Raw genomic sequence first — 12,586 nt, 5'->3', positions numbered from 1 at the left:
CCTTCCCCTCCGCTGGTTTAGACTACCATTTTCCTTAGAGGAACGTCCAGGGTGTTCGAGGGTGTACACGAGACAACTCGATTGTGTCAAGTTACAGGTAGCGATCGATTCTATGGGTATTCAGGTAAAGCGAGCGGGAACGAGGACCTTGTCCTTGTCCATTCAGCTGACTGACTAAGAGTTTCGAAAACGACCCTGCCCAAATATACTCGTGGCTCTATTGCGATCGTATCTCGAGTCATGCGAGTGCATTTCGAATGAAAACACAGTTAAACGCATTCCATTGTTTCTTTCAGAGCGAATCATTGGTTCTATCGAGGTCGGCTTTCTATCGGTTCGTTCATTGAATTTTAAACTTTGATTCGTTCCAATCGTCGTGCAAGTACCAGTCGCTAAGGGAATAGCGAGGCCAAAGTATACCCCATAGCCCATTTGCTACACATATAGGATATCGTGTAACAATTGAAAAAAATTGAACTTCTACATGGGAAAAAATTAAAACATAGAATTTGAATTGTTCCCCAAGATAGATTATGCAATTTTATTCTGTCCATACATTTTTAAACGTGCAAGTAATTATTATCAGGAACGATATGTTAAGGCACGATTCTTTTACCTTTATTCAACCGCTCACGGCGCACAGGTGAAACTACTCGCAGAGAAAGAAATATGCCAACAAAGAGTGACAGCGTAGGTAGTAGAATGAAGGGAAGTTAAGGGTGCAGAGCGGGTGGGAAAGAAAGAGAAAGAGAGAGAGGAAAAAAGAGCATAGAAATGAGATAGAGGGTGGAAGAGAAGCAAGGAAAGAGGGATCGTTGGTTGGCCGGGGAAAGAGAAGATAGAAAAGGGAGGAAGGAGTAGATGTGGCGGTGGAGAGAGGGGCAGATTTGACCCTGCTTGTGCACCTGGATAGGAGGCTGTAATCAATACCACAGAAAGCGCGCGCTGCGCCTGGCTCACCCCTTATCCATCCGCCTACCGATACCTGAATAACAGACGTACAGGTTCTAATAGGTCAACTCACACGTATATGCAATTCAGTTTTTCCAACAGTACCTTTCCATCGGTGGTGGTCAAGTTCATTTAGTGTCGTTAATTAGGCTATACATTCTGATGTATAAGTCTTTCAATTTTTATTCATTCAGTTAAATTTGCAAAATTGGGTCTTAGAAATTATGTCAACCATCCACCTGCATTATGCTTTCCTATAGATATTAAGAATTCGTCCGGAGAGTCGGTGACGCACGGGTCTTAGGCTCTACCCTCTGAGACCATGTAAGGGTTAATCCGAATACACATTTTATTTTATTTTATGAAAAAATGAACGCAGTTCGTTGGTAAAACTTGTCTACAATGTCCCGTTTGGGGCGTTGGTCCTACTGCTGCTAGATATTCAAACACTCTATTCCACCTCTTTGATTCTTCAGTGGGAATTTCGATGTATCGCGTCACTGGTTGCTAAGCGGATAAACCATTGAACATGACGCTTGCACCGTTGCTGTTACACGTTGAAGCTACTTTTATGTCGGGCTTTATGTTACCGAGTGAAGTAAAGAAAGAGCAGAGAGGTGTTAATAAATTTTTACACTGTGAACCATCTTCCAAAGAAGTTTTAATCGTGAAGTAGGGTCTTTGTTCGGAGCTCAAAGACGATTGTCATTCCTTCGTTCTCCTCTGAGATTCTTTTCTTTTCATCAATTTATTCTTTCGGTGTAACCGATTGAATTTTTCTTTCGTTTGAAAATTTGGCAAATTATTGAAACGAAGAAATCGTGTATCTCGTTGGTACTTAACGAATGGACCAGTCGAATCCAGAATCATCGGTCGAAGACAAATCGAAAGGGTTAGGAGAGCTCGGTAGGGATGGAAACGGATAATCGCGAAGATCGGCTGGGGCCAAACCGCAGGTGGTCTAATTGCAAGCAGCCTTGGCTTCGGTAATCGAGGGGTGGCAATGTCACATTACACGTGTAGATAATGCATCGTTCATGCAAATTCGTATGTCGCGTGTCTAACGTTTATCCTTCAACAAACTTGATTCAGAATGGTTTCTAACGACCGCCTACATATCAAGCTTTGTAACTCTGTCAGGTATAATTGGACTGTAGCCATTCGAGGCTCCGTTCATCGTGCGTAGGAAAATGAATTATCCTACACCCTTCGATGGAAATGAAAGCATTAAACTAATATTCTTTTCAACATCAGCAATTTACCACAATAATCTGCTAATGACTCTATCAATTTACCTCGTTACTCACTTTTGTCTATCCAAGGCAGACTTCTTCATCGTTCAGAGATGGAACTCTGAAAATTTCAATATCCCACGGCATTCTCCATTGGTCGGATATTAATTCACAGACATCGAAAATGCCATCGAGGTTTACGGTCGATAATTTATTTTCTGATTATAGATACAATATACATCGTAGGCTAGACGAAACACTTATTAAGTATATTTTTAGCCTATCTATGAGTGGTACGGCGTGTCTGAAACGCAAACGTTATGTTAGATGTAAAACAGAGGACAGTCATTTTCGTGTTGATCGCCGTGCCTTAGGTTTCACAGTCGAATAATGATGTTGGAACTTAAAACGATATAGATTTACAAGTGTTGTTTCACGTATCATTTATCATTTCGTTCGAAATTGCGATAGGGGCAGATCCAAAGAGGGTTAATACAAAAACGAAAAATTAAAATGATCTGTTGAACTGATTAACACCTTGTATTTGGATCTGCCCCTAGGATGAAGTAATTCGACAGTATTTACACGCGTACACATTCGCTCTCTCTTTCACTCTCCTTTGAATGCGGCTCACGTCGAATGAACTGGCAGCCGGACGAAATTCATACAATGCGGTCGTTCTTTATTCGATTTATTGGCTATTCAAGGGTGTACACGCAGTGGTCAACCTGTCAGTACTGTCGCAACACGAGGCTGGGGTGCGCGTTACAAAGGCGGCACGTGTTTTCACGTTTTCATCCGATTTTACTCTGCTTTTGCTGATCGAAATGATTTCGCATCGTTGACAAAATCAAAAGATAAACACCCGAAAGAGACGCATAGTAACGGGTCAATAAAATCCATTGAATGTAAACGCAGTGATGAAAGTCGGGGATAAATCAGCCAACGAAATGCGAGAGGATTAATGTTCACCGATGAATGTGACGATTCATAGGTGCCGCTTTAACGTCGATACATGAATGTTCACCAATGGAATACTGATGGATGGCTATCGCCATTACGGCCGATTAATAGAGAATAGAATAATGCGTATCCTTCTGTTACTAGTCGTACTTGGCTAGGATCGATGACTCTCATTAGTCTCGTTTGTTAACGATCCAGGGCAGTGTTAACGGGACGATTGATTTCGCTCGATCAAAAGATAATAACGTTAAAAAACATCGTCGACAATCGAGGACGCGATTACAGTGTAAAAGGGTGTTCGAAAAAGTTTTGTGCAACAGGGTCCAGTTTCTTTAGTAACGTCTATTAAATAGAAACTGACTTTTCCATCTCTTCTACTTTCTCTTCGCCTTCTTTTTTTCTCTTTATTTTTCACTTTGTTCCCGTTCATTCGTTTTTCCAGCTATAAAACGACCGACACGATTGAACGAATCAAGCCCGTCTCATCTTACCTTTACACAATCTTCTCAATCAAGCACCTCTTAATTCCTCGAATAAACTTCACGACTACGCCACGTTCTCCTCTATTTTACTTACATATTCACAATTATAACTTCGAAAAAAGTCGGAGAAAAAGCGTCGCGGATTCGCGGAGAAAACTTTACAGTACCGTTTAGTTTTTCTTTCACCCTGGAATGAGTCGTTTTACATTCTCAGAATCGACGAAACTTTTTCTCGAACCCGCTCTGATTCAATCCCCTTGTTCCTTCCTTTCTACCCTCTTTTCACGCGCAAAATATCTGCTTTAATCACTATTTACACGCGCTTATTCGTTTTTCCTCTCGCGTGTACAGCGATTGTTCGTCACAGAAAGTTGGTAATGGTTCACAAGAGTAAGTTTAAAAAAAAAAAGATGAAAATTAGGATGTCTTTCGTATCCCACATGGCAAACGAAGCATTTAAGGAGTAATATATTTCTTGAATACGTTTTCGCAAAAGTATACGGTCAATCTCAGTTCCTTTCTTTACATTTGAAAATCCAGCCACGTTGTGACGAACACGCTTACTCGCTCATTCGTGTTCATTCACACGCAAAGAAACGATCTGCGTACAGGTAAATGTATTCACAGTTCTTCCGTTCATTCGTCAGCCGTGAGACGCGATACGATTACAATTAACTGCCTTTCTTTCTTCATTTCTTTTTTTTTTTTTTTCTTTTACACTGACTAGGCGATAACGTTACAACGACAGTAATGTTGTGTTACAGTAATTACGGTTGTATGTTTGTGTGTGTGTTTTTTTTCTTCGTGTATATGTGTACGCATATCGATATAATATTAGATGTAATCTTTTACGCTCGATTTATCAAACTACCAGAGCTCTTATATTACATGGTATCGTGATTACATTGTGAGACGACTTGTATCATTTATCTTTTCGACGTTAATAGTAGTTAACACGATTTTCTTTCATTTAACGGTTTAATTTTGACGTTGATATTAAATTCTCGTGTATTATACCGGAGTTTCTCTTCGTCCTCTTACAACGATTACAGCGATAATTGTCGTCCGTTGGTCAAAATATACATGTACAGCGTATCATACAAAAGGAATGGTAGTGTAACCAGCCATGCAGCATGTCGTCGTCGCCGTTAGATATTGTCCGAAGCGAACTAAACAACTAAACGATCTTTAAATACATATTTACATTCGAGGAAAGTACACTGATCGTCGTCGTTAGAAACTCGTATTTCCCATATTCTATTCTCAATTCAGAATTTAAAATCTTTCATGATTGTTCGTTGATATATTTCCTTCGAACTAACATACGAGTAAGTTTATCAAAATCGTTATCTATGTGGATTGAGTCTTCCTTTGACCGTGTTTCCATTCGTTTATTAGGTTGTTACATATCAAAATGGCCTTTCTATGCGTATACAGGACATTTTAGACAAATTTTATATCATAACATATCAATAAATCCAATCCTCTTTTAGGAAAAATGAAGTGATTGAAAATTACGTATTTGCTAAGTTGTGAATTAATTTACTTATCGATGAATCGTTTATGTAGTGATTTTCTTGACATTTTAAGCTTTAAATCGATACATTACATGTGCCATTTTGTGATACTTTTATCTCATCAAGGGTTTGAAATCGACCATTTGATATGCAACAATTTAATAGAAGGGTTGATAACAGTATATTAGTATGATTGATGAAATTAGGAAGAGAATCGTACGGCCTTCGTTTATATCATTTCGTGAGTAAATGATTTTGAGTTCGTATACAGTCGCAATGTCACGTCAGGAACACGTCACACATTCTAGTGATTGTTCGTACAGTTTACGCACATAGAATACCTATTTTGTACAAAATCTTGATAACGACTGGTAAAAACGTAGAGCATGATTCAGATTGGACGTTTCAGTCAAGGAAATGAATACGATGACATGTCAATGTATTGTACGTACATCATTAACACGTTCGCTACCGATATTAGAAATGAAATCATTAGAATAAGAAAAATAAGGTTAAAGAATGTTCAATTAATAAGAGCCGGTAGGGAACGTGTTAATTAACCCTTCTTCAGATTATGGAGATCACTATGGTCCTCCAAAATTTGTAACTAAATGCAGGGTTAAAATAATTGCTTTTAACAATAGTACACAATGACTTTATTCGTGAATATTTCGGTTGGTGCTGATTCGATGCACGATACGAGAAGTTTGTAAAATGGCGTGTAGGTCGAGGTGAATACTAATCCACAGGATGCAACCATATATTCGGTACGCCACGCTCCTTGATTTACCTATTGAAAATGTAGACCGAAATATACTGGAAAAATATATTCGCTCTTTCAGTAAGGTTTTCAGCCTGTTAAAAACTCTTCCTCCACTGAATATAATTCGTTAGCGTTTTTTTCAGTAGCACGTAGCTTGTCACTGTTTACGCGGTTATCGTGCGCAAAATATCATCAACGGTGCTTCAAAATAAACATTTGTTGCATTTTCGAAAAGTTGTTTCATCGAAATTAGGAACAGGCAATTCAGGATGATAGTGGTCAGACGTCCGAAACTTTTTCAATTTAATAAAAAATCATAAATTGAGAATTCTAGTGGCAGAAATTTTCTCAATTTCAACATTCATACGAGCTGATTGCTTGTTTCATGGAAACTGAAGAGAATTTATTTAACATGTCTGCTAAATTGAAACCCCTATAGCACTCGGCGTGCCAAAAATTACATTAGTACCCGTGTGAGATGAATTAATATATTTATTCGCAACCCGGTGTATTAATTATACAAATGATAATTCAATCATAAGAGCTCTCATAAACGGATAAAATATTTCATTGGAATATTTTTTTACGTCGTTCAACGATTCTGGTTTATCGCTTTTTTCGATTTTTATTCTGCAACAGGGCTATCCTCAATTTTTCTCACGGACATCGGGGAAAAATTTATCGAGTGCAGCGTGATGCATTTAAACGTAAATTGCAGCTGCACTCTGCGTCCAATCTACTTTTTTATCTGATTACCGACATTGTAAATTGAAGTCTTGCGTATTCGTAAACAACCACGCGTTACTGATGAAATGTGCGCGACAAACATATGACGATAAAATTGCTGTTGCCGCTCATCACGAGAAATTTGCATATCGATTGCATTTTCCGTTGCTTCTGTTCACATTTTTTCTATGTTCCGAAACGGGTTCATTAATCATTCAAGAACAGGATCTTTATTCGAGAATTCTAAATTGCTGACTTTATATAAAAATAAAAATACACACGTTTTCCAATAAATTAAGCCAATAAAATGAAGCAGCTCGAATTAACTCTAGTTAAGTCTTCGAACTGTGAAAATTGATTTTTTCTTCGCCTGTTTGATAATCATTCATTTAAAAGTCAAATTTTGCAAAATACAACGAAGCATATGATCGATCACGAGTTTTCATTAATAATCGTCCGGCTGTATAAATATACGTGTTTATACGACGAAGCGCATGACCGAGTTACGCGTTCGACGCTGCAATTTTCGAATTAATCGCCAATTAATGTGCAACATGGCTGTATTCGTTTACCGGGAAGCTAACTAAAAATATGAGATCGTTCAGTTTATTGCTACTTTTATGGCACGTAAGTAGATTAAACTTGATATAATCAGGGTGTGCGCAACAGAAGTAACCGTGTAATATCTATTTCACGTCCGTGTCAACACTTAATTACAATGATTCAATTATGATTTTTTTTCGCGAGCCGAAGAAAATATTCGTAAAAATAACGTCGAATGAGATATTCTTAATTATTTTTTCTTACTAACTTTATTGAAACGAATTGCCAGGAAGACGCGAAGTTGGAAAAACGATCATTAAATCTGTCTCGCGTTCATTATCCCAGCTGGTTCGTCGTCTATCATAATAGTGAATCCGCGGGTTTTTTTTGTCGGTACGATTTATAATTATTTTTTCAACTGATAACAAAAGAGACGAATATATTTCTTTGCCAGTGTACGTACGTTTCTCTGGAATAAATGACACGGCGAGCGTGATGTAGGGCCACGGTCGTTAAGCAAGACGAGTGTTATCTTTCTCGTCACGGACAGACGTCTTCTCATTTTCCTGCCTTCCTCTTTCCCATCTTTGCCCCACCTTCCCTTTGTGCGATGTAAAATACATTTTCGAATCCGTTTCGTTTCCAGCTCGCTTTTAATCTGGGTCGCTTACTTGCCGTTTCAACTTTCATTAAAGGAAGAACAAATACACTCTATCAATAGCAATCAAATGTAAGATAAAATTATTTTCTAATCAAATTTCTATCATATACGTGTCATCGAAAGATTCTTCATCGGTGGTTGACAAAAATAACCATTCAATCAAAAATCAATCAATAACAGTGGCATCGAACGTTATCTTTGTTTATCCAGACAAAACTCTCCTCTCGGTATTATTTCCTCTTTTTCCGCTACTCTCGGTCGCTTCTTTTTCCTTCTGGTATTTATCATCGACAAGAATAAACGTTATTTTTAGTGTCAGCCGGTTCGACCACTGGAATAACAATCTCGACGATTTCAATATAACCCGAGAAGCTGTTCCCGGCTGGAAGCTGGAAATTACGCGGCCACAAAACTTTGGATACGTTTGTATGATACACGAGAGTTTATATAATTGTGGTCTGACCGTTTCTCTAGCGGCTGGCAGGTATGATTAAAACAGTCCTTATTCATAATTCAACACGAGGAATTCCTATGAATTTTTAATGCAACGTTTGCAAAAGCAGCGACCACGTTGACCGTGGTTAAATGAAGACACACCGAAAGTATCTTTTCCTTTGGACGGACGTCTTTTCACGTAGTTGTTCTTTTATCCTTCTTTTTTTTTTTTCTTTCAAATGTGTATCTTCATTTACGCGAGCACATATTCATATTTTCTCTCGCTGTATAACGATGCGCTCGTTAGAGAGTTCGACGTCAAAGAGCAAATATGTTTTTATTGTAATTTCAGCAACACGGATATCTAGTTTTCAATTAAAGCGAGTTTCCCGAGTGCGAAACGGAAGGAAAATGTCGGTGGTTGATACTGTTTTCGCTATGTAAAAATGAAACGTGAGTAATTTCCTTTTTTTTTTTCCAATGGAAGCTGAAACAACGAGGGTATTTTGCCAATTTTAATAATAAAAGTTTAAATGAAATATCGGACGATGATTCGGATTTGTTTAGGAAAAAGGGAGATTCGCTAATGCGTGAATGGGAAATGCAAATTTCTGTGGGGATGGACGAGTGCAGTATGCAATGCAGACGCTTCCGCGCGAGGGTTGTAGATGGAGAACCTCGGCGTGAACATTATGCGGTGCACCTCGCGTTTAGCTTGATAAATGGCGGCGAAGCAGCGGCGAATGCCGGCGTTGTTGCAGCCGCCACCACCGTCTTTGCCCTTGTTTCCCTCTTTTTTTTCTCTCGTTTGTTTCGCGCGTACTTTTTTCCTCTCTTCCTTCCTTCCTCTTTTTTGCGGCAAAGTTGGCCGATTTTCAAGGGGGAAAAAATCCAGCGCAATCGCACGACTGAAGAGGCGCGAAAGCGTGCGAAACGCGCCGGAAAGCAGTTACCGATTATTTTCCGGGATTTTCCGAATCATTACTGTTAGTATCAAACAGAAACTGCTGGGAAATTTTATTAGAAATTTAAACATTCAACAGTTGTTCGAAATATTGCAGTTTCATGGTGCACCATTTTTCGAAACTTTTCCTTCGACTTCAGTTCTGAAAGTTTTATTAATCGCCACAGAAGTAGCTATCGCCGCAAATCGATATTAACTTTCGAAACTTCCGGCATGCTGCAAGTTTTGAAATTCGAGTTACATGGTGTTCGATGCTGGCCGACATCGAACCGAGTTTCCGCTTCTGCGGTGAACCTTTCCGTGAAATTGATCGATATCATCAAACATTCATTTCTTTGAAAGATAATAACTAATGGAGAAGACACAGAGAGAATCGTAACAAAAATTCATAATTTTTAATCGGTGGAGGATCATCAGCTTTTAGTAATAAAAGGATCCTTTTCTCAGGCTGTTACCTCCATTAAATTCCCATTAAATTTAATGCAATTCCTGTCGCTGAAGTTATTTGCATCGAATTTATTACTCCTTGTTTGTGTCACAAACGAACTTCCTTCAATGGAGCTTTCTTGAGACGGTGGCATTTCCAATTTATTTTGCATTTCTTTCAGAATCCTCGTCCGGATTGTTCGTTTTTAGAATGGTAAAAGAAAAGTCTTTTACCAAAGGGTCGGTATAAAATTTTAAATCCGCACGGTGTGCGAGTTGAATTTCATACGTGACTATTGTGCTTCGTATTGCGATATTGTGCATTCAATTGGAATAATTGATTGAACGCTGGAGGGAAAAATACATTCGATGCAAACAGCGCAGCGTTTAAAAAAATCACGTAACCCGTGACAGATATTGATTCAGCAAACTCCACATTTTGACATTTACGTTTCGAAATACAACGGTAATTGACCTTTGATTAAACGTTTTAAGCTTGTTTGATGACAATGACAACTTCTCTAATAGATTCTATCAGGGGACTTTGTGGGAACATTTACGTGACATGAACATCGGGGCTGTTTCAGAAACGACGTGGATTATGATGGATCTCATTATAGCGAACTACGTTTTGAAATCCAAGTTTCACGATACTTCACGAATAATTGGCTCACGAAAAGAGTAAATTATAGAAGTTCGTTTCGTCGTTTAAACAAACTTGGTTGGTCGATTAAACAAACATGTTTTACACGTTCGATCGAATGTTCTTTTTTACTTTCAATATTTTTCATTTTCCACTTTTGGAATGAAAATAGTATTTTTTATTCTATTCCGAGGGGATTCTATTTGGGATTTTTTCAATCCAGAACGAAAGGAAATAACGAATGGATCCATTTTTTCGCCGGAATATTGTTAAAGCTTGTTATTTTTAAACTTCGGAACAAATAATTTCGACATAAACGTTCTCGTCGATTATTGAGAAAAGACTGACAGGATATTGATACGTTTTGTGTTCCCCTGTAAAAATTTGATGAACTGTTGCGTATTTTCAATTTCCTTTTGGTAATATTCGTAACAACGCGAATTATAATATATTGTAGGAAATCATGATTAAACATAACAATATTTAACAATAAAATGGAATGAATTGTTTTACACGATAAAATATTTCTTCTGCCACTAGTATCCATTGGAATAATAATTTCTCGCGTCGAGCATTTATCAATTTTTCAAAATATTTCTTAACAAATTATGTGCATTTCTCAAAAATTAAAAAAGTTTCGAATATTTCAAGCGATGGTGACCGTACCAAATTGAATTGTATATCTGACTTCGTTTCTTTCACATATTATTTCATAACTTACAATTCGTATAGAGTTTGATAAAAGACAAGAGAGCGAGAATGACCCATGAGAAACGATCGAACACCGGATGTTGATGAAAGAACGAAAAAGCGCGTATATTTTTTAGAAAAAGTCTCCGACTGGGAGTACAGCACCCTGTCACTCCAATGGGGCACCCATATTTTAAATTTCTACTATTTTCTCAGTAAGATATCAAAATAGTAGCAAGGGGATGACGCAAAGTATTAAAAATTTTATGAAAGCAAAAAAATACATGCTCCTAACGGAGCGACAGAATACCGTGACTGTACTTACACACCTACGATTCTTCTCGACAGCAGCGTTTCCGTTTTCACGCGAAAGAGATCACGATTTTGTTATTTTCGTCGATAGAGTATCTTTGCTTAACGAGGATTAAAGTTCCGGAAGTGAGTGTCGCGAAATTCAAGCACAGGCTCGCTATCCATCGGATGCTCGTCGTTTCCGGTTGTATTGGTCTTTAGCGGATGCCAATCGGCGTATCAAGAACCGTGTCGATGAAAATTTCACCTTTCCTTCTCACTCTTTCCCTACCCTTTCGAAGGCTGTTTGTCTTCCTGTTCCGTTCGCAGACATTCCAACAAGGTTGGCTGAATAATTGCGGAGGAAAGACGATCCTTTGTATTCTGATCCTCGCTTTTGTCCCGATGGTTTGTTCCGTTCCTCCGTCTGCCGCCATCTCAATTTCCGCCTCGACACGGCACGGGGCTTAATCGTTTCGCGAACCGTCGCGTTGTTCATCGGCTTTCGAGTTGCGCGTCGCGTGTTCAGCAACGATTACGATCAGTCACTTTGTTGCTGAACCCCATGCAGCTTTTCCCCTTTTTCCCCTCTTCATGGTGTTACGCTCGCAGGCATCCGGCCGCTTTTCACGCGCGTCGCGAAACGATAACGCGTCACTACACCAGCCGTCATTTCCGGTTGCACGAACGCGAGTACTTTCTTCGACAGTTGTCCCCGATCACCGTTTCTCACCGTTTACAACCGGCAAAAGGAACAGTAGTCCAGAAGTGTAAACGGTTAGTAAAGCAGCAGACACAAACAGAGCAGAAGGGAGTAGAGCCTCGGTTGCTTGGCTTGACCGCCATGCTGCATTGCCGCGGGATACTCTCCTGAAACAAAGGATAACACTTAAATTTTCCGAAGGCATTGTTTGCTATCGTTCAGCCGAGCTAATTAAGACGGCTAATTGACTTTATTACAGGACGTTAAAAATTAGAATCTCGTGGGTGACTTTTAGGCTGACATTTGGGTGCAAAGGGTAAGCGTAGGAGAAGCCTAATTATTGTGGGGGTTGTGAGCGGAGCATGGCGTTCCCGGCGCCTGGGCCTTTCCTGTGGTGGCCATAAGGTGTCACGCGTGTAACTCCATCCTTTCTCGCAAGCGGTCCATCACAGGCCTTGTCGATATACAAGGCGTTAAAAAATACCCTGAAGACTTCTACACCGCTGGATAGATCAGAAAATTTTTCAATTTTCAACAACGAAATGTGGTTAAACTACTGATTCCATCGAAAAATGCTACAAAACTTTTCACTTCGA

The 12,586-nt window shown here is 39.0% G+C and overlaps 1 protein-coding gene across 6 annotated transcripts in view; it reads right to left on the bottom strand.

The window, feature by feature from the left end:
• Positions 1-2,373: 2,373 nt before the first annotated feature.
• Positions 2,374-12,586, bottom strand: part of LOC114881128 (zwei Ig domain protein zig-8-like) — a 211,088-nt gene continuing 200,875 nt past the window's right edge. For 4 of the 6 annotated variants that reach the window (XM_029197812.2, XM_029197796.2, XM_029197832.2 and 1 more), the window contains one exon: positions 2,374-12,157. In XM_029197812.2, the coding sequence (XP_029053645.1) occupies positions 12,066-12,157 (92 nt within the window). In that variant the 3' untranslated portion in view covers positions 2,374-12,065. The remainder of the gene's footprint in view (positions 12,158-12,586) is intronic. The other 2 variants (XM_029197818.2, XM_029197803.2) reach the window with 1 other exon arrangement.

Source organism: Osmia bicornis, chromosome 4 (genome assembly GCF_907164935.1).
Source record: "Osmia bicornis bicornis chromosome 4, iOsmBic2.1, whole genome shotgun sequence".
NCBI lineage: Eukaryota > Metazoa > Arthropoda > Insecta > Hymenoptera > Megachilidae > Osmia > Osmia bicornis.
The sequence above is the reverse complement of the archived record's forward strand: the minus strand, read 5'-3'. Positions and strand labels throughout refer to the sequence as shown.